Below are 20,000 nucleotides of genomic sequence, written 5' to 3' on the forward strand. Positions count from 1 at the left end.
GTGTGAGACAGGCGCAGTGAGTGTGAGACAGACAGAGTAGAATTATGGTGCAGAAGAGAAAGAGTGACTGTATGGTTCTGGTACAGTGATGTGTAGGTCTAGTGTGAGAGAGAAGGGGAGAAACCTTCTCGGTTTTTACGGCTCCAGCTGTGGTGAGACCGCTAGCTGACACACACACTGCACACCACACCCAACAGGACGGAACCTCCACGCTTCATCACCCTCGGCTAGCTACGCCCCGCTATGTCCCGCTACGTCCTGCCACAACCCACTTTATCCCGCTATGTCCTGCCACACCACCACCAGAGTAGCAGCCGCCATGAGTTCACTGTGGAATAAAGTGGGACCAGGTAACTCAGCCTGATTAGACATGCCATGCGTGACGGAGAACAGAAATGGTCCCTGCGCTGTGGTTACTCTGGGGCTGTCTCCATGGTGAGGAGCTCCAACACTGGTGGACGACCCCGCCGTGCTAGGCAGCAGACGGAAACACAGGAGAGTGTAAGGATAGGCTGGGATATGACACACACTTCACAAGCTTGCTTGAGCTGTGATGTCACCGAGCGCTGAGACGTTCGTCCGCCACGCTGGCTCACCGCTTGGAGGAGTGCTCAGCCAGCCATTACGCCGACTTGTTTACGCCGACTTGTTTACGCCAACTTGTTTGGCTTTCTGTCCCTCTGCCCTTGCTGTTGTGATGGAGGCAGGTGATGGATGGGGTGAGCTGAGCTGATGGAGATATGGAGCAGATACGTAGCAGATACGGGGCCGTCCTTAAGGTTTAGGAGGCTGACATCTCAGCCTATCAGCTCTTTCTGAGCTCAACACGGCTGTGGAATGGGTGTGTGTGTGTGTGTGTGTGTGTGTGTGTGTGTGTGTGTGTGTGTGTGTGTGTGGCAGCCTAGGAGGAAGTTTATTAGACTGTTAGTGCTAGTGTGTCTGTTTGCTCATAAAGCAAACAGCAATGCAGAACACACACACACACACACACACACACACACACACACACACACACACACACACACCGAGAACAGGAGAACATGAGAACATGATGACAAAACAGAGCAGAAGGGGTGTCAACTATTCAAGTGGAAATGTGAATGAATAAAATACATCCAAATGAGACAAAACCATTGCACATCTACTTAGTGAATAAATGAAGAAGAAAAAAACATGGAAAATGTGTCGTAACAACATGTAAGAAACAAAAGCCTCTTGATTTGGCTTGTATGATTTATATGAAAGAGTCTTTCTTTCTTTGTTAATGTATATATAGTCTATAATGTGTGTGTGTGTGTGTGTGTGTGTGGGTTATCCACACCCACCAGACTTCATGGAGCTATCCTAAAGTTCTGCAGGGTTCATACGCGTTCTGAGTAGCGGACTCCTGTTACAACTCTGCTTCCTTCCTCTGTCTGGGCGGAGAAAAGAGTAAAATAGCAAAAAGCAAAAAAACCAAACCCACATCTGGAGTCATCGGATCTTAAGGACAGAGCTGGGGGTCCCGGCAGCGCCGGGCCGAGCGGGGCTTAAGTGGAGAGACGATCAATTCCTGGGTAACGCTAGCTTCCTCCCTCTCCTTCCCGAGTCAATAGAGAGAGCGGAGTCTCTGGGACTTCAGGCAATGGCCCCGGACGCGGCCGTTCTCTGCAGTTTCTCTTGAGACGTCCGCTGCGTTCTCTCTCTGCTGGCGTGAAAGAACGTGGCAGGTGGTTTTCACCAGGATCGTGTAACCGTTTCTGAGCTCCGGTCCACACACACACACTGTCTGCTGTAGGAGCTTAAACGCTTTCACGAGAGTGTGTAGCACAAAGCAATTAACAGTGTGTGTGTGTGTGTGTGTGTGTGTGTGTGTGTGTGTGTGTGTGTGCGTGCGTGTGCGTGTGCGTGTGCGTGTGATTTGAAAGGAAAAGATCAGTTTGCAAGTTGTTGCTGTCCAAACATTTTAATCGCCAAAAGAACAACTTTCTCTGAAAAGATGGAGGGTAAAGAATGTTATTCTTGATGGTTTCTACATTAGAATTTGAAAGGCTTTTTTTAGCTGATATTCCAGCTCCCAAAGGGGAAGAAAAATTACAGAATTCTTAAAGCGACCAAATCTTAAAGTTGGAAAAGGGAAATAATGATAAAAAAACCAAAAAAAAAAAACGTGTTACTGGGCACGTTCAGAAGTGCTATCTACGGTTTTCTTGACTAAAAAGTTCAACACAAAACCAAGTCCTCAAAACTTTGGGAAAGAATGAAGTGGCTAATACATCCAGTCCTACATACACAAATACTCAGCTACACATGCAGCAAAGTGCACGAAAGAATCCAATTTGGCTGTAGTGTAGGGGGTAAAATTGTTTGCTTATCATAGACAATATCTGGAAAGAGAGAGGGAGAGCGATAGGGAGGGAGATACAGAGAGGGATATATAATAGATAGAGAGAGAAAGAGGAAGCGAGAGAGATATATGGAGAGAGATAGAGAGAGCGGAAGATAGAGAGAAGAAAGCAGCGTTCGTCTGCATACACGCTGATAACGCGCACAGTATGAAACTACCCACCCACACACACGGCTGGTGAGATTCCCCACAGATACACTTGTGTTTATCTGGCACACAGGGGCAGTAGATGGGGCAGGCAGGGAGCTGGATCCCCCCCCAACCCCACCGGCCCCTGGAGAGCCGATCTCGGCGTGTTCCGGTGCTGTGCGTGAGCCTCGTGTGGGCTGTTTCCCAGCAATAATCCTCTCACTGGTGGTGCTGAAGTTCCTAATGGCTTTCTGGTGCACTCCTCTCCAGGTGCATCGTGGGGCATGTATGTGAGGAGACACAGCCTTCAGCAACCTGAGATGGAGGACGCTTTTTTTTTTTTAATGTGACTCTGCATAAGCACACACACACACACACACACACGGCCACACTGGACTGGCCGCACCAGCAAACGCGCGGTTCTGTGCTCTGTGCTGCAGGGGCCACGGTGATCTGTAGAACGTTCCAGGAGAGGAACTGCACTAGGAGATATTCAAAACTGTAGTGACGTGCTTCACTTTGCGTGCACAGATGCCGAAGCACCTCCGTCTCAAACATACCGTTTATCTGTTTTTCTCTCTCTCTCTCTCTCTCTCTCTCTCTCTCTCTCTCTCTCTATATATATATATATATATATATATATATATATATATATATATGTAAAATTGTAGAGAAGTACACAAGGTTTCCAGAGAAACAGGAGGTCTGAGACATAAATACACAAACACACACGTATAATTCTGAATATCTTTACATCTCTTACTACAGTACACTGCAGTTACTCACCTGCAATGTTCTTTAGATGTATTTATTATTTAGTGTTTGTTTTCCGACCAAGTCACAGCCTACAAGGTGTATTGATGGCTTTCATGGTTTTCATGGATCAACGGCTAACAGCTACATTTGGGATGTTTTTTAAAAACGTATCTTATGCAGTATCTCGAACTGGCAGCAAATGTGCAGAAGTAGATGTGCGTGAACAGACGTGACTGAGAGCCGAGTGTCTTACATGAGCGGTAGATTGTAACAGGAGAGACGTCTGCCATATGCATGTGTGTCTGTACGAGTGTGTCAAATGTATTGCTTATGCGAGTCTAAGGTGCATGTGTGAGTGCATGTGCATGTGCGTGTGTTTGCGTGTTTATGTGCGTGTGTTTGCGTGTTTATGTGCGTGTGTGTGCGCGTGTGCATTTGTGTGTGTGTGTGTGTGTGTGTGTGTGTGTGTGTGATTCAGGTCATGCCAGGTGTAAATCAAAAGGACCTCCTGATACAGGCTCTCCCGAGCAGACAGTCCCTGTCCTTGTTCTGATGAGCTCCACCATGCCAGGTCTCTTCTCTTTCTGAAGAGCCTTTTATATTAAAAGGTCGTATAAATAACACACATACTGTGTGTGTGTGTGTGTGTGTGTGTGTGTGTGTGTGAGAGAGAGAGAGAGAGAGAGAGATGTAATACATAAACAGAGACACAAGTATTATGTGGTAAATTTAAATTGTGTTGATGTGATAATAACAGTAAATGTGTGAGACTATCTGATACAGGAACAGTCACCAAAAACTGTCCTCAAATAAAAGTTTGATTACTTTAAATTAATAGTTAATAGTCAAGTAGAAGAAAAAGTTGTAATTTAAATCATTATTTAAGCAAAAGTAAGAAGGTTTCTCCCAAGAAGACTCAGGTAGTGAGTCACCCCCCAGGATCTCTTTTAATGATCAAACTAGAACTGCAAAACCAAAATAAAATCAAAACACCAAATCAAATATGTCCAAAACATTTCTCCTGAAATGTGAAGAATAAATTGTAAAGAACGCAATTAACACAACACAATTAACACAAAATTAATTCAACTAACTCAAGACACACACAATTCAACTAGCTCAAGACACGCAATTCCACGCTTTGGCACGTTGAAGCAGTACATTTAACTAAATAAAGTCTGCAGAGAGGCACACAGCATTCTGGGAGTCCTCGCCGTCCTCTTCTCCAGTCCCAAGAGTCCAGTGGCAGATGCCACGAGACTCCTGTGTTGCAGAAAGATGTTAAAAATGCGCACCATGCACCTGCCTGTGTAAAGAGAATGGCAAATGTGTACTCTCTCACACACACACTCCCATCCTACCTCTTCAGCACTGGATTGAGAACGCTTTATTGCTAAGGACAAGAATGAACACAAATAAACTCCTGGGACTGATTTTTGAAAATTGTCGTTATTCTTGCTGACGGGACATTTCTTTTCTCTCTCTCTCTCTCTCTCTCTGTCTCACTGACAGCGCATAGACTTATTTCGACCATCGCTGCGTGATATCTGAAATATCATGTGTCTTATAAATTTTACAGAAAGCTGAAGGAGATTGTGTCCTGATATGTTGTTGTTACTCGGTGGGAATTGTAATTGACACTCTCTGGCCACTAGGGGGCGAAAAAGGGCAACAGCGACCGCTGTGCTAACCACCCCCCCCCCCCCCAAAAAAAACCCCGAATCGCCCGTAAATTATCAGATACATTTAGATTTAAATTGCGATTTTAATGCCATATTTTATTCTGCGTAATCTTGGAATTAGTTTGAAATTGTAACAAGGCTTTTGTTACAGGATGAAATTGTAATTAGAAATCAAATTTGTTTGACGTCACAAAAGTGTTGTGCAGGCAGATTACTTTGAGATTACTGCAGGTTTATTTGAAAACGTATTCTTCATATTATTATTATTATTATTATTATTATTATTATTATTATTATTATGCCAGTTTATTTTAAGATATGTAAAGCAATTAAATATTTCTTTCCCTAAAGGAGTCACACCTTAAATAGTGCATGGTTAGGATTTTAAGCAGTCACATGCGAATAGGTAATTATTCCTCATGCATATTCATGCTTTTAATTTGTTTACATGTTTCTTTCTTGAAGTCATCCAAAACATAATAAGTAATCTTGAAAAAGTTAAAATGCAATATTATTTATATCCTATTCTGCTATTTTGTTCATTTGCATTTCATTGCAAGATTTTTTTTTCTTTTGTCTGCAGTCATAGCTAGAGAGCAGCTCTAATAAGAACGGCAAAAATAAATAGAGTAAACCATTTTTGTTTACACACACACACACACACACATACACACACACACATACACACATATATATATATATATATATATATATATATATATAAAGTATACACACTTGGTAGAGAATGCACAGAAATTGTAATACATAAAAATTATGCTTGCAATATAAATCATTCTAATTAATGACGGTATTGTTAATTAATGACAGTATTGTAATTAATGACAGTGTTGTTAACCAGGGCTTGTAACGAGGGCTTGTTGATGTGATGAGTGAGTCCAGGCAGCTGGGTCTCAGTGCAGTGTGAGCAGATCGGAGCAGAGGAGGAGATACTCACCCTGATGTGACCTCCTGCTCCCAGAGCAGAGGAGGGGAGACGCACCCTGAATGACTGCCCTTGGCCTGTAGCTGACTTTACTCCTGAAGGTGGTGTTGAGCACACGCCTAAGTGGTTTTTTCGGTCCAGGGGTGGTTTTTTTTCAGGTCTAAGTGTTTGTGTGTGTCTGTTTGTGGAAACGGTGCAGGGCAAACCCCACTGAGACACTGCATTAAGTGTGTGTGTGTGTGTGTGAGCGTGTGTGTATGTTTGAAGTGTGAGTGTGCATAGGAGCATATGTGTATGTGTGTATGTGTGTGTGTGTGGGGGGGCTCTCTCTCCCCTGAAGTGTGTGATGTAATCGTGAGACTGTTCAGAGCCAGCGGGTAGGTGAGCCACTGTAAACAATAAATCAGCTTCATCTCTGTGGTTACTCCGTGTGTGTGTGTGTGTGCATGTGGGTGTTGTTTGGGGTGTCTGTAGTGTGTGTGTGTGTGTGTGTGTGTGTGTGCGTTATATGTGTGTCGTGTGGGACGTCTGTGGTGTCCGTGCGTGTCTGTGTGTGTGTGTGTGTGTGCGTTATATGTGTGTCGTGTGGGATGTCTGTGGTGTCCGTGCGTGTCTGTGCGTGTGTGCGTGTGTGTGTGTGTTTAGAGGGGGTATGTGTCTCTGAACATGTCCCTCCTTGGTTTACCTTCTCTTCTGTCCTCCTCTCCTCTCCTCTCATCTCCTCCTTTCTCTTCTGCTTGTGCTATTTCTCCTGTCTCTGACCCCCATCTCTAATTCAACTCCCCTCTCTCCTATTTGCTCATCCCCTCCCTTCTACTTCTTTTTTCTTTTGTTTCTCCGTCTCTTCTGACACTCTTCCTCCTCCTCCTCCTCCTCCTCCTCCCCATCTATCTCTCTCAGGTTGAGGCATAGACAAGGCGAATAAGAAACCTGGGCTGAAGCAGGCGGTGACGGACTGAGATGTCCGGCTGGCCCCGCCCACAGGAGCCCGTGTGATCAGACGGTGTTGTACGCAGGGTGAGACCACGCCCCACGTCTCTCACCAGCCCTGCAAGGACCTACATCATAACACCTCAGGAAATACGGTTGCTTCTTTGCGTCTCTTATCCATCGTGTAACCTTTGTCTCGTATTTGTTATTACACATTTGCGTGTTTGTATTTTTGAACGCCGTGTAAAGAGAACTCTGAACAGCATCTTGGCTGGACTCCATGAAGGAGGAACTGTTAAGACATGATAGCCAAAGGTCTGTAGGGAACTTCTGACGGACAGCTCTAGGCTGTCTCGCGCGCAGCCGAGGGGGTGTTGAGTGGGTGTGGCCCTGCCTCACACGTGTTGAGTGGGTGTGGCCCTGCCTCACACTTGTTGAGTGGGTGTGGCCCTCTGTCTCACACGTGTTGAGTGGGTGTGGCCCTGCCTCACACGTGTTGAGTGGGTGTGGCCCTGCGTGTTACTGAACTAGTGAAGTTTTGCCCTCACTGTTGTGTTCCACGTAACAGGAGCATTTACACCGGGGGCCCACAGAGCTTAAAATTTAATTATTCAAACCATTTTAAACCTTTTTACATGATGTCTCTCTCTCTTTCTCTCTGTCATTCAAGATGAAGATCTGAATGGATTACCTTTACAACTTGTAAAAACTTTGCAAAATTCTTAGAGAGTGATGATAGTCGTAGTGTAATTGAAGAACATCATAAAATACACAAAAACATAATAATTAACAAATAATATAGAAATAATATACAGATACACATACATGTTCATACATGCATATTTGCATACTTTTAGTTTGGGATAATGTTGCATTTATTTCTTAAAGAGCATGACTTTTATCTACCTGTTTGATTGATTACAACCATATGATTTTCTCTTAAACATATCCTTATTATTTGTAATTATGTTTACGAAACATAAATACAGATTTGATCTGTCTCTATGTTTCCTATAAAAGAGAAGAATACGGTGTTAATAATAATAATAATAATAATAATATGTGTCATTTATTGATGTGTTTGTGATGTAGTACATACACAGTCTGCTCTGGTGTTTGCCGTGTGTCATCTTCAGCCTACAGTTTCTGTACTCTTCAGAGTTGCCTTGCTCTCTTTTTAATGACATACCGAATGTGTTACGTGTTTAGTCATTTCTTTCACTCGTTCTCTCCTCACCACCTTCTTTTGTCTCTCTCTCCATCTTTCTCTTTTTCTTTTCTCCCACAATTCCTCCCTCCATCTCTCTCTCTCTCTCTCTCTCTCTCTCTCTCTCTCTCTCTCTCTCTCTCTCTCTCTCTCTCTTTCTCAGGATGGAACTAAGGAAGACTAATTCGTTTGCCGCGTGGCTCTTGCGGGTCATCCTCCTGGTCGCCGTGGTTATGTTGTCATGCCGACCGGTGTGCGGGGGTACCCGATCTCTGCGGGGAAGCACAGGTAGACCAGGGCCAATCACAGCCCTCCTGGATTAATTAGGCCTATAGACACTCTCCTCTTGGCAAAACACCAAACACACAAGAATCAATTAAAAATAATAAAATATTAAATACATTTAACATTTGACTCCATTCTTCTGATCTTGCTACACAACAATTTCTAGATAAGAAATCGTTTCGTTTATGCAGAAACCCTGACAGGTTAAAGCAACTCGGTGACTGCTGTGCAGGGTTCCACAGACCTTTACGCTGAGTAGCAGATTCGGCACATAGTGCAGAAATGACAGTTATGCAGAGTGATTATTCACTACCTACACGAGTGTGAGGTGATGTGAAGACACGTATTTATGTGTTTGGAGAGCAGCATCTGTGTGAGTGTGTGTGTGTGTGTGTGTGTGTGTGAGTGTGTGTGTGTGTGTGTGTGTGTGTGTGTGTGCGCATGTGCTGATGGCGATAGTTGTATGTGAGTGTGAGTGGTTGTGTGTGTGTGTGTGTGTGTGTGTGAGTGTGTGTGTGTGTGTGTGTGTGTGTGTGTGTGTGTGTGTGTGTGTGTGTGCGCGCATGTGCTGATGGCGATAGTTGTATGTGAGTGTGAGTGGTTGTGTGTGTGATAGTGGTCATTTGTGGGAAGCAGCAGCAGTATGTGTTGTGTATGTTGAGGGCAGCGGTCATGTGTGTGTTTTGTGTATGTTGAGGGCAGCGGTCATGTGTGTGTCTTGTGTATGTTGAGGGCAGCGGTCATGTGTGTGTGTGTCCTGTGTATATTGAGGACAGCGGTCATGTGTGTGTGTGTCCTGTGTATATTGAGGACAGCGGTCATGTGTGTGTGTGTCCTGTGTATATTGAGGACAGCGGTCATGTGTGTGTGTGTGTCCTGTACATGTTGAGGGCAGCGGTCATGTGTGAGTGTGTGTGTGAGTGTGTGTGTGTATGTGTGTGAGTATGTGTGTGTGTGTGTGTGTGTATGTGTATGTGTCCTGTACATGTTGAGGGCAGCGGTCGAGTGTGTGTGTGTCCTGAACTCTGGGCCACCTCTGTAGTGCAGTCCAGCGATGGCCGTGTTAATATGTGTGATGTTAATTGTCCGGTCAGTAAAGCTCGTCACACCCGTCACAGTGACCCAACGTCCACACAACCCAGCTGTACACTTCTAAGCGCGAACGAAATGATAACGCGCAAAGCTGAAATAATGTCCATGCCACCCAACCACCCCCCCTCCCCCTGCTAATTGACACCCATGAGCTAACTAATTCTGATTTGCATAATTCATGAAATGCCCCGCTCTCGGCGAGTCAGTGGCCAGCAGTACATAAATATTTTAGCATGGCAAAAGGTCACTCTCGGCCCTGGTCTGTGCATCATTCATGATATGCAAAGTCCTTCCCCGAAGACAGCTGCGCCGGCCCCTGGCTTAATTACGCCTGTTTCTTTAATTACGCCTGTCCTCTTGTGTTGTGGATACTAATACAAGGTGACCTTTCTTTCGGCCCCAGAAATGCCACCAACACGCTGCCCCACCCCCAACCCCCCCTCGACCGTTACTCTTCCTTTCTCTCTGATGGAGGGTTTGGAGATGAGGGCCGTTTGTTTTATTTATTCTTTAGGCGGAGACGTTTCGTTTTCTTCTGTTCTTCTCCACCAGAGCGCTAATTACGAGCAGTGGTGCGGCGTGAAGGTCACGGCGTGGCGCGTGGGTCCAGCAGGGTTCCGTTCCCCGCGCGCGCTGCTCCCCGTCACTAGCGGACAGCGCGCGTCACTTTCAAAGTGGCCCCTACCTTCACTTGCCACAGGCTGGGTCCTTGCTAATTGGGAGTAAAACTGTTGCAAAACGCGACATTTACAAGAGGAAAAAGTAACGAGAGAGTAATTGGCCGAGAACCGTGAAAAGGGTCTTTCTTTTAAAAGCCCGAATGACATATTTTTCTGTGTGGAGAGGATGACGTTTGCACTTACCGCAGGGATGATGCGCCGTGGCTGTGCTGCAGTACCGCAGGTGGACACAAGGTGGCTCTGATGCTCTAGGAATTACTCTTGAGAACCGGCGTGAGAAGCGAAGGCTGCAGATCAACAAATGGGAACGGACAACGCGGATCAGTCCAAATGAGAGCGACTGGCACCGAGTCTGACAGTTGCCATCTTAATTAATATATCTGATAAATAAATAATTTATTAAAATGGTCTTGTTTGCTGCTGGGTTAACGGATAAGGAGGCAGGTATTGGGTAGTCATAAACGGTGCATTAATGATCACACACACCCACCTACCCCTATTCTTAGATTTCCTTGGTGGTGATAAGCTGTTGACTAAAAGGTCGTTTGTTAATTTCTTTTTATCTCTTCTGGGTTGGTTGTCACCGTACCCCTCACCAAACTGCTTCTCTGAATGACAAACCCCACGCACGACGTTCGGCGTGTCCTCCAGCACCTCAAGCATGCGTGAGAGTGTGCCATGTCCCATTAAACACCGGCGTGTGACGCAGGGAACGCGGCTGCCGTTCGCTAATGCCCTGTACGGGAAGCGGGAGATAACTCAGCTACGGTCCGCCACAGTAACTCCACATCGACTCTCGTTAGTGTCGGCCTCAGTCGGGCCTGCCGAAAATGCACCTTTCTTAAAACAATCCTCGGTTTGAACATATGTTACTCCCTCGCTTCGTCAATAGCGACAGGGCAACAACATTTCTCCGTAGTTGAGCGCTGAACATGTTTCAACAAACTGGCAGAATCCTTTTTTTTTTTTCTCCTTCAAAATGTTCTCATTTTTTGCACTTTTATCTCCATGTTTTTATTGAATTCGAAGCACCAGTCCGTCTCTTAGATTGGGACCGATGTGATGCCCCTTGTTTGTCTATGAGAAGGCTGGTGTCTTCTGCTGTAGTGTGCCACTGGGCTTTGAGTGTAGTCCATTGGAGACATTTGGCCTCGGTGTTCGACACTCACCCACAGATCAACAGATATGATTACCTTGTTGAAGTCTGTCAGCGCTTGGAGTATACGTATGAATGAGCCAGACAGGGAAAGGAGGGGCTTTGTATGGGCATCAATCTCTCTCTCTCTCTCTCTCTCTCTCTCTCTCTCTCTCTCTCTCTCTCTCTCTCTCTCTCTCTCTCTCTCTCTCTCTCTCTCTGTCTCTGTCTGTCTGTCTCTCATGTTCCCCTTCTCAGATGGAGCTTTGTGGCCATTTTGAATAGGCTTTACTGCAGATAGATTTGCGTGTAAATGCGCTGCCTCACCTGGGCCACCCAGCCGTATAAACAACCTGTTCGATGATCACACATCCCGCGATTTAGCCGCGTCGGAGGCTGTTATGCTGAGATAACGTCAGGCTGATTGATGGTGTATGCGGCACATGACAGTTCATAGAGGGAGAAACACAAATAAAAGAAAAGACACACAAATAAAGACAGACGTGGTGGCCATGATGAGGACTGGACAGATACAAAGAACCTCACTGGTCTTTCAGTCTCATAATTCAACCTTCAGCTGTTTTGTGCAAAATTTAAACACAGCTGCAGGTGACTTCATAACCCACCTGATATCACTTTGCATAATTTATTGTAACGTATTGTTATGTATAAACTTATTTAAACACTCCTTTCTAAGGAGGTGGAAAAAATCTATTTGCACTCAGTCTATTTTCAGCACATGCTAGGCAGATGCCACGTTTGTTAGGGTGCACATGCTAAGTGCTTGTGAGCAGCGAGAGAAACTTACTATTCTCCCTTGTGTCCCGCTGGCTTTTCTCTCGGGTGTCCTGCGGGGTGTCAGCCGAGGCGAGGCAGTGGAGATGAACTCATCTAGGGCTCAGGACACATTCAGGATGCGTTCAGAACACAATCAGGGTGCGTTCAGGGTGTGTTCGGGGCACATTCAGGATCTGTTCAGGGTGAGTTCAAGTGTGTTCAGGGCACGTTCAGGGTGTTTTTAGGGTGGGCTCAGAGTGTATGTAGAGTGTGTTCAGGGCATTTCAGGCATTTAGGGTGTGTTCAGGGTGGGTTTTGAGTGTGTTCAAGGCTTGGTTAGGGAGATCAGGGCATTTAGGGTGTGTTCAGAGTGGGTGCAGGTGTGTTCAGGGAGCGTTCAGGGTGGGTTCAGAGTGCGTTCTGGGTGTGTTCAGGACGTGTTCAGAGTGTGTTCAGGGTGTGTTCAGAGGCTCATTAGCCTGAAATCTTATTTGCTCATCTGTACACAATCTAGACACAATCTGTACACAAACTAGAGACTTATTTGAATGGACATTGTATCTGTAGTAGTTGTGTTATTATTATATAACTACTACGTAAAAACACATATGAGCACTGAAAACCATTACCCTTGTATGCAACTGTGTGTGTGTGTGTGTGTGTGTTTGAGTGTCGTGTGTGTCCAAAATCTGATCCCTCGTCTGGTGAGAGGAGAGTGTGAGGATGTGTGACATCATTCTCATTAGCTTTGGTGTGAACGAGGCCCATCTTCAGCGTGGCTCCACCCTCTCACACCCCCTGCAGGATACTGACGTGTGAGATGCTGAGAAACACTACCCTTTACCCACAATGCACCTGAAATGACTACGGTGACTCTAATTTATGATGTCCTATATGGTAAAATGTGTCATTTAATGTTTTACTGGACACTTAATTCTTGCCTAAATTGTGCTTTTAATATCAATTAAGTATTTTAATGTATGTAAGGATTATGGAATGTTAGAATTACCTTTAATAAGATCTGCTTCTTAAGCCAAAGAGGTAGGTCTGATAGCTAATTAATTTAGGTTAACAATTGACTTCATTAAAGTAGGAACCACATGATACTGATCTGTTAATCATGAGGGATCTATTTCCTTAGGCCAGTCAGGAGACCGTTCATTAACTCAGTTCTTTGCTGTGGTTGAACAGGGTATCAGCGGTGCTGTATGTGGAAACGACATTTAATTCACTTTTCACACAGTATGTGAAGTTTTGAGGAGCGAGTCTTTCGGTTCTGAAATAGAGCTACAAGAAAACATTCAACCCACGAAATGATGAGGCAGCATATCTGCTAGGTGTCTGTACAAGGTTAGCCATTCTGCAAATATACACCTTTTTCCATATCCTGTCAGCAAACATACAGTGAAATCTCATTTATTGGCTGCCAAGTGTCTCACACAAAATTCTTGAATATTTTTCAACAATGGGATGTTGCAAACATCACAAACTTGTTAAAGTAGCACAGTTTGTTCCCTGGTGAAGTTTTGAAAATGATGCTGCTCTGATTAAAACTGTGGGAGGACATCAAGAGTAGAAATTTCAGATGCTTAAACAACTTCTAATTGTGCAGTAGGAACCAGGGTGTCTGTGGGCAGGGCCTTGTGAGGGTCACCTCACTGCAGTCGGTCTGTGGGCGGGGCCTTCTGAGGGTCACATCACTATCACTGCAGTCGGTCTGTGGGCGGGGCTGTCTGAGGCTCACAGCACTGCAGTCATATCACATTTACCTGCAGCACCAGCTCACTGTAAAATAACCTCAGCAAGGTCAGTTTGTCACCATGACGATGTCACCATCAGACATTTTCATACCCAGTGGTGATGGGGTATTAAAGCATAGTGGATTAGAGGAAGGGTCTCAACTTCCTGTGAGCCCGTTTTGGTCGGGTAGCTGTACAGAGACCATATTGGCTGTGCCAATGATGAGGGGTGTTACGTGTGTGTGTGTGTGTTCATGTATGTTTATGTGTATATTAACAGGTGAGCAAGTGTGTGGAGCATGTGCGCAATCTGTGTGTGTATGTGTGTGTGTATTCTCATTGTGTCTCTTTACACCTCTGACCCCATTATGCCAGTAAGAGGTTGTGCAGTCTTTGTTCTCTGGATGTGTGTCACTTGGCATCTGTCCCCTATATTCAGCCTGTGCATCGAGACTCCTGCCCCCTGCTCACTAACAAGGGCTTACACACACACACACACACACACACACACACACACACATACACACAAAGCATAGGACTGATGCACCATTAATGGAGGAATTGTTTGTTTTTTTGCTTCCGGGCTTCCGTAGAGGACTTTTCTGCAGGTGTACTGTATCTGAACACAGGGGCTATGGCACTATCACACACCCACACAGCCAGCCACAGTGAACCTCACCTTGGGAGATGCTTTTTTATTATTTTTGGAGTCGACTGACTCATGCAAATGTGCAGAGAACCCTGAGTGAGATATAGAAATGGTAAAAGTTAGAAATGGTAAAAGTTAGGGCTGCTTCCCAACAGCAACATGGTGGCAACTTCAGGAAAAAATGTTCATTTTGACATAATTTCCCGGAATGATTTATTAAACCAGGATTGATGAAACACACACACAACATGTCCTGAGTCGCAGGTTAGTTCTTCCCTCCTTTACCTTTGAAAGACACACACACACACACACACACACACACACACACACACACACACACACACACACACACACCTTCCCCTCATTACTGCTGCCTGTCCCTGGCTGGTTGTGTTTCCGTGCCCTGAGATGTCAGCCCCTGGCAGCCTGGTGTGTGTGTGTGTTCCCTCTGTGCATCCACGCTGTGTGTGTCGAGTAGGAGAGAGAGTAGGATCTGTGTGCACAAGGCCAGACCGCCCTGACCTCCAGGATGCCCCCCACACACACCCAGACTGAGATCACACTCCTGCCCCGAGGTGGATAGGTTAGGGGAGAGAGGGATGTGTGGAGAGGCAGTAAGAGAAGGAAAGGGGGATGACTCAGAGAGAAGGAGAGAGAGAGAGAGAGAGCGACGACTCAGAGAAAAGGAGAGAAAATCAACTCAGAGAAGGAGAGAGAGAGGGACGACTCAGAGAGGCTGGTGTGGCTCTCTAGAGGAAGCAGACAAACAGTGTGCAAAAGTGAACAGAGGAGCCACAGACTGATGAAATGAAAACTGCCACTCAGCTGTGTGTGTGTGTGCTGTGTATGTGCTTTGCGTGCGTATGGGTGTGTGTGTTTGTATATGTGTTTTTCTGTGTGTATATATATATATATATATATATATATTTTTTTTTTTTATTATTTTTTTTTTGTGGTCGGCCTTATAGACATTGTTAGTGGGAAACATGTTCTAGTCATTCATTAGTATTACATATGCTAAGATCAGTCATTATCATATTCGAAACATGAGGCACACTTCACAACACCACGATTCAGATACATGAGGAGCCATCTCACACTCCTCTTAAGGGCACATCTCTTTCCAGAGACAAATCCTGGCAGGGCGTGAGCCCTGGTTTAATGCTGCGGGCAGACGTGTGAGAAATCCTGCACTCGGGCAGTCTTATTTACAGGAGCAGAACACGAGAACACAGCACTGTGTTCATTATGTAGGCCAACGTGATACGACGCTGGCAGAGAGAGAGAGAGAGAGAGAGAGAGAGAGAGTGAGAGAGAGAGAGAGAGAGAGAGAGAGAGAGAGAGAGAGAGAGAGAGAGAGAGTGAGTGAGTGTGTGTTCTGGCAGGCCTGGAGGTGTTTGCTAAACGTTGCCAGTCTCATCAAATATGGATGGCATCTTAAGTGCCATCAGGTGGTTTATTATGAGCAGAAAACTGAGAGCCCAGACCAATGACTCCTTTATTTACCCACTTCTTTACATAAACTCTCTCTCTCTCTCTCTCTCTCTCCCTCCCTGTGTCTGTCTGTCTCTCTCTCCCTCTATCTGTCTATCTTGTTCTATCTGACTCTCTCTCCCCCTCTGTCTGTCTGTCTGTCTGTCTCTCCCTCTATCTGTCTCGCTCTCCTTCCCCATCATTATCTCATCACTCTGGCCTGGTCTCACAGGCCTGGCATGATAACAAAGAGGTTTTATCTGCTCAGGAACCAAATCAGTGGTGTTGTGTAGCAGTGATTACCCGTGAGCTGTGAGTGGGGTTGTATTTGTGTCTATATCGGGGGTCTGTTTTCAGCAGTAATGTTGTGTAGCAGTGTTTACCCCTGAGCTGTGAGTGGGGTTGTATTTGTGTCTATATCAGGGGTCTGTTTTCAGCAGTAGTGTTGTGTAGCAGTGTTTACCCCTGAGCTGTGAGTGGGGTTGTATTTGTGTCTATATCGGGGGTCTGTTTTCAGCAGTAGTGTTGTGTAGCAGTGTTTACCCCTGAGCTGTGACTGGGGTTGTATTTGTGTCTATATCGGGGGTCTGTTTTCAGCAGTAGGGTTGTGTAGCAGTGTTTACCCCTGAGCTGTGAGTGGGGTTGTATTTGTGTCTACATCAGGAGTTTGTTTTCAGCAGTAGTGTTGTGTAGCAGTGTTTACCCCTGAGCTGTGAGTGGGGTTGTATTTGTGTCTATATCGGGGGTCTGTTTTCAGCAGTGGTGTTGTGTAGCAGTGTTTACCCCTGAGCTGTGAGTGGGGTTGTATTTGTGTCTATATCTGGGGTCTGTTTTCAGCAGTGGTGTTGTGTAGCGGTGTTTACCCCTGAGCTGTGAGTGGGGTTGTATTTGTGTCTATATCAGGGGTCTGTTTTCAGCAGTAGTTTTGTGTAGCCGTGTTTACCCCTGAGCTGTGAGTGGGGTTGTATTTGTGTCTATATCTGGGGTCTGTTTTCAGCAGTGGTGTTGTGTAGCGGTGTTTACCCCTGAGCTGTGAGCAGGGTTGTATTGTGTCTGTTTTCCAAGAAGTTTCCAAGAAGACAAACACCACTGAAAGGTGGCAGAGGGCACATTTAAATAAAGTTAAACATAAAGTTGAGATGCTTTTATTTAATGGCATATGACACTGATCCTGGAACAGTCATACAGTTTGTTGGTGGAGACTGACCCATTCAGCAAACACCAGCTCTATTTAATACAGTATTAAACGAGTAATTCTGTTTATTGCTCCTCCCCTCCCCCAGGTACGTACCAGGTAAAGCAGGGTACTTGTGAAGTGGTGGCCATCCATCGCTGCTGTAACAAGAACAAGATTGAGGAACGCTCTCAGACTGTCAAGTGCTCGTGCTTCCCCGGGCAGGTGGCGGGCACCACCCGCGCCCAGCCGTCCTGCGTGGAAGGTAAGCATTGCATCTGCCAGCTGCATCGCCCGGCAACAACTCGGAAACTTCAGCCTAAAAACTTTTTCCCCTCAAAGATCCCCAGTCTTTGCAGACTTGCCCTGTGTAGGTTTTAGGGCTATTTGGGCAATTCTGAGAAGGGATCATGCGGAAGGCTGAATTCCGAATGAGTGTGTGTGTGTGTGTGTGTGTGTTTTGGGAGAAGCTGTATTTCTTTCCCTGTTCTCTGTCATTGTGAGTGATCCCAGCAGGTAGTGACCCTGAGAGTGAACACTGTAAATGACATGAGGGGGTATTTTCAGATGCGAGGTTGTTGGCCCCAGGGAAATCGCACCAAATCGCAGGAGGTACTTGATAATAACAGAACATGTGTCCTCCACTATCACTGTGTTTCTGCGGCGTCTTCAGGACAGAAACAAAGTTATTTTTCTTTAACTTTTTTTTTTTTATAACAAACTGCCCAGCACTTATAGTGAATATGAGTGAGTGTTTGTCTGCATTTGTGTGTGTGTGTGTGTGTGTGTGTGTGTGTGTGTGTGTATGCGTGTGAGTGAGTGTGCATCTGCATTTGTGTGTGTGCGCGTGTTTGTGTCTGCATTTGTGTGTGTGTGTGTGTGAGGGTGAGTGTGTCTGCATTTGTGTGTGTATGTGTGAGTGAGTGAGTGTGTGTGTGTGTGTGTGTGTGTGTGTGTGTGTGTGTGTGTGTGTGTGTGTGTGAGTGTGTGTGTGTGTGTGTGTGTCTGTTATCTTTCACACTCTCTTTTATTGCCTTTGTGGTTATAGCGAGGGAAAACACCAGGTTCACCTGACTGACCTCGTCTTCCTTGATCCGAATCAGGAAAAGGGGAATTTTCTTTGGAGCGCTGGAGTGAATGAGAGAGGGGGAGAGGGTCAGCCACCCCTATCAGCAGCTCTGGAGCTCGGCCTCCCCGGGGCCGTCGCCGTCGTCTCTGCACCAGTAACACTTATCCCTAGCTGGGTTGCCAGAGTTTCATCACAAACCCCCTCCCCGCTGTTGCTATTGCCGGAGGAGATAGACACAGTGGATTGTGTTTGTCTTGTGAGAGTGACTCAAATGGAGGGTGGGAGAAAACACCCTGCGTGTGTGTGTGTGTGTGTGTGTGTGTGTGTGTGTGTGTGTGTGTGTGCCTTGTGAGGATTTAGAGAAGTCTAATGTTTACAGAATGCATGATATCTGAATGACATAAGTAGTGAATTCGGCTTGCTTTTCAGAGTTTTTGTAAAGAAAATAGGTGATTGGCTGAGTAAGCTTATCTTGCTGATATTAATCTTGTGACAACACAGGTGAACTTTACTTTAGGTACCCAGTACTAGTGCTGGTGTAGTGCTCTGTTCGTCACCATCACAGGCACTTTATTTATACTCATATGAATTTTATATAGATTCAATAAAAACTTACATGAATGAACCTTATGTAAATGTAAACAGGACAAGATGCGATGGAACTAAAACTCTCCCAGACACCTGACAGCAGTTTGAATGAACACATACACACACACACACACACACACACACACACACACACACTCTGCGAGAGAAATAATGTTCATTTTTCTTGTTGTTATGCTTTGGCTACATCGTTCTTGTAGCAGTCATGCCAGTAAAGCTACTCTGAATCTTCACTGGAAGACCATATGTGTAAGTCTGCTATGGGGGACTGCAGACTGTAGGATTCAGATCTGGGATCAGTTCGAACCATGTCCTATCCTATGGACTACAGCTATATCAAGACCGAGTGACTATTCCTAGACGTGCTCTTTACCTCATGCCTCACCATGCACTGAGGTCCTTGTTGATTCACACCTCCAGTCTCCTGAGCTAGTCCAATGACTGGAACTGGTACAGTCTCACTGAGGACCTAAGGAGATCTGATTGGCTGTGTATACCACACTTGACCAAAAAAGATCTCATCCCATTGGCTGCTTCATTCGCTTTTGATTGGATGGCACTGAAAACTGGCCCCAATTTCTCCAAGCAGAAGGGCCAAGTCCATTTCTGGGGTTCGGCTTGTCCAGCTGTCACGGCCACCTGGAGATGGAGGGAAGGTTCCTGCCAGATACACACTCCTCCCACCCATTTTGTCTTTCACGGCCAATTTCCCATTTGTATTACACAGCCAATCGTCCTGTTTGTGCGGGCAAAGTTAATTAAAACCTCTGAGAATGTTGCGCGGAATATGTTCAGTAATGTGATTTTACACTGGATGTTGCCAGATTCCTGCATGAGCACATGTTCTAATATTGTCATTGTTAAACGGTTTTTCGGACCCTTTAAAGTTTAATGAATTGAACCTTTCCACTAGACTGTGCCATTATCAGTGCTGTGTTATGAAGAAAGGGTAAGAAACACACACTAAAGGAAACAACAGGCTTTACAATTGTTATCTGAGTGTTATAGAAAACATTTGAGAAGACGGCAGGCCCTAAACACCCCATCCCTGAATTCCAAATGGAGTCTCCGACAGGCTTAAGGGAGGAATTATATACCTCTTTCCACGCTCAGAAAAACGTGGTGTTGTAGTTAAAGGGACCACTTAACCAGGCTCTCCAATGTATCTTTCACCCCTGCCCTCTTAGCAGGTTATGGGTCGGAATTGTGAGCCTGAAAGTTTGAATGCCCCAGCATCCAATAAACAAAGACCAGGTTGTGGGGTTGTGATTTGGCCCCTCCCTCGTGG

General features: G+C 45.5%; 1 protein-coding gene across 2 annotated transcripts in view; it reads left to right on the plus strand.

The window, feature by feature from the left end:
* Positions 1–20,000, plus strand: part of tafa4b (TAFA chemokine like family member 4b) — a 37,468-nt gene that overhangs the window by 9,920 nt on the left and 7,548 nt on the right. For both annotated transcript variants that reach the window (XM_027015486.2, XM_027015485.2), the window contains exons 2-4: positions 6,797–6,913; positions 8,197–8,321; positions 17,147–17,302. In XM_027015486.2, the coding sequence (XP_026871287.1) occupies positions 8,198–8,321; positions 17,147–17,302 (280 nt within the window). In that variant the 5' untranslated portion in view covers positions 6,797–6,913; position 8,197. The remainder of the gene's footprint in view (positions 1–6,796; positions 6,914–8,196; positions 8,322–17,146; positions 17,303–20,000) is intronic.

The sequence above is a fragment of the Electrophorus electricus genome, chromosome 20 (assembly GCF_013358815.1).
Source record: "Electrophorus electricus isolate fEleEle1 chromosome 20, fEleEle1.pri, whole genome shotgun sequence".
NCBI classification, from domain to species: domain Eukaryota; kingdom Metazoa; phylum Chordata; class Actinopteri; order Gymnotiformes; family Gymnotidae; genus Electrophorus; species Electrophorus electricus.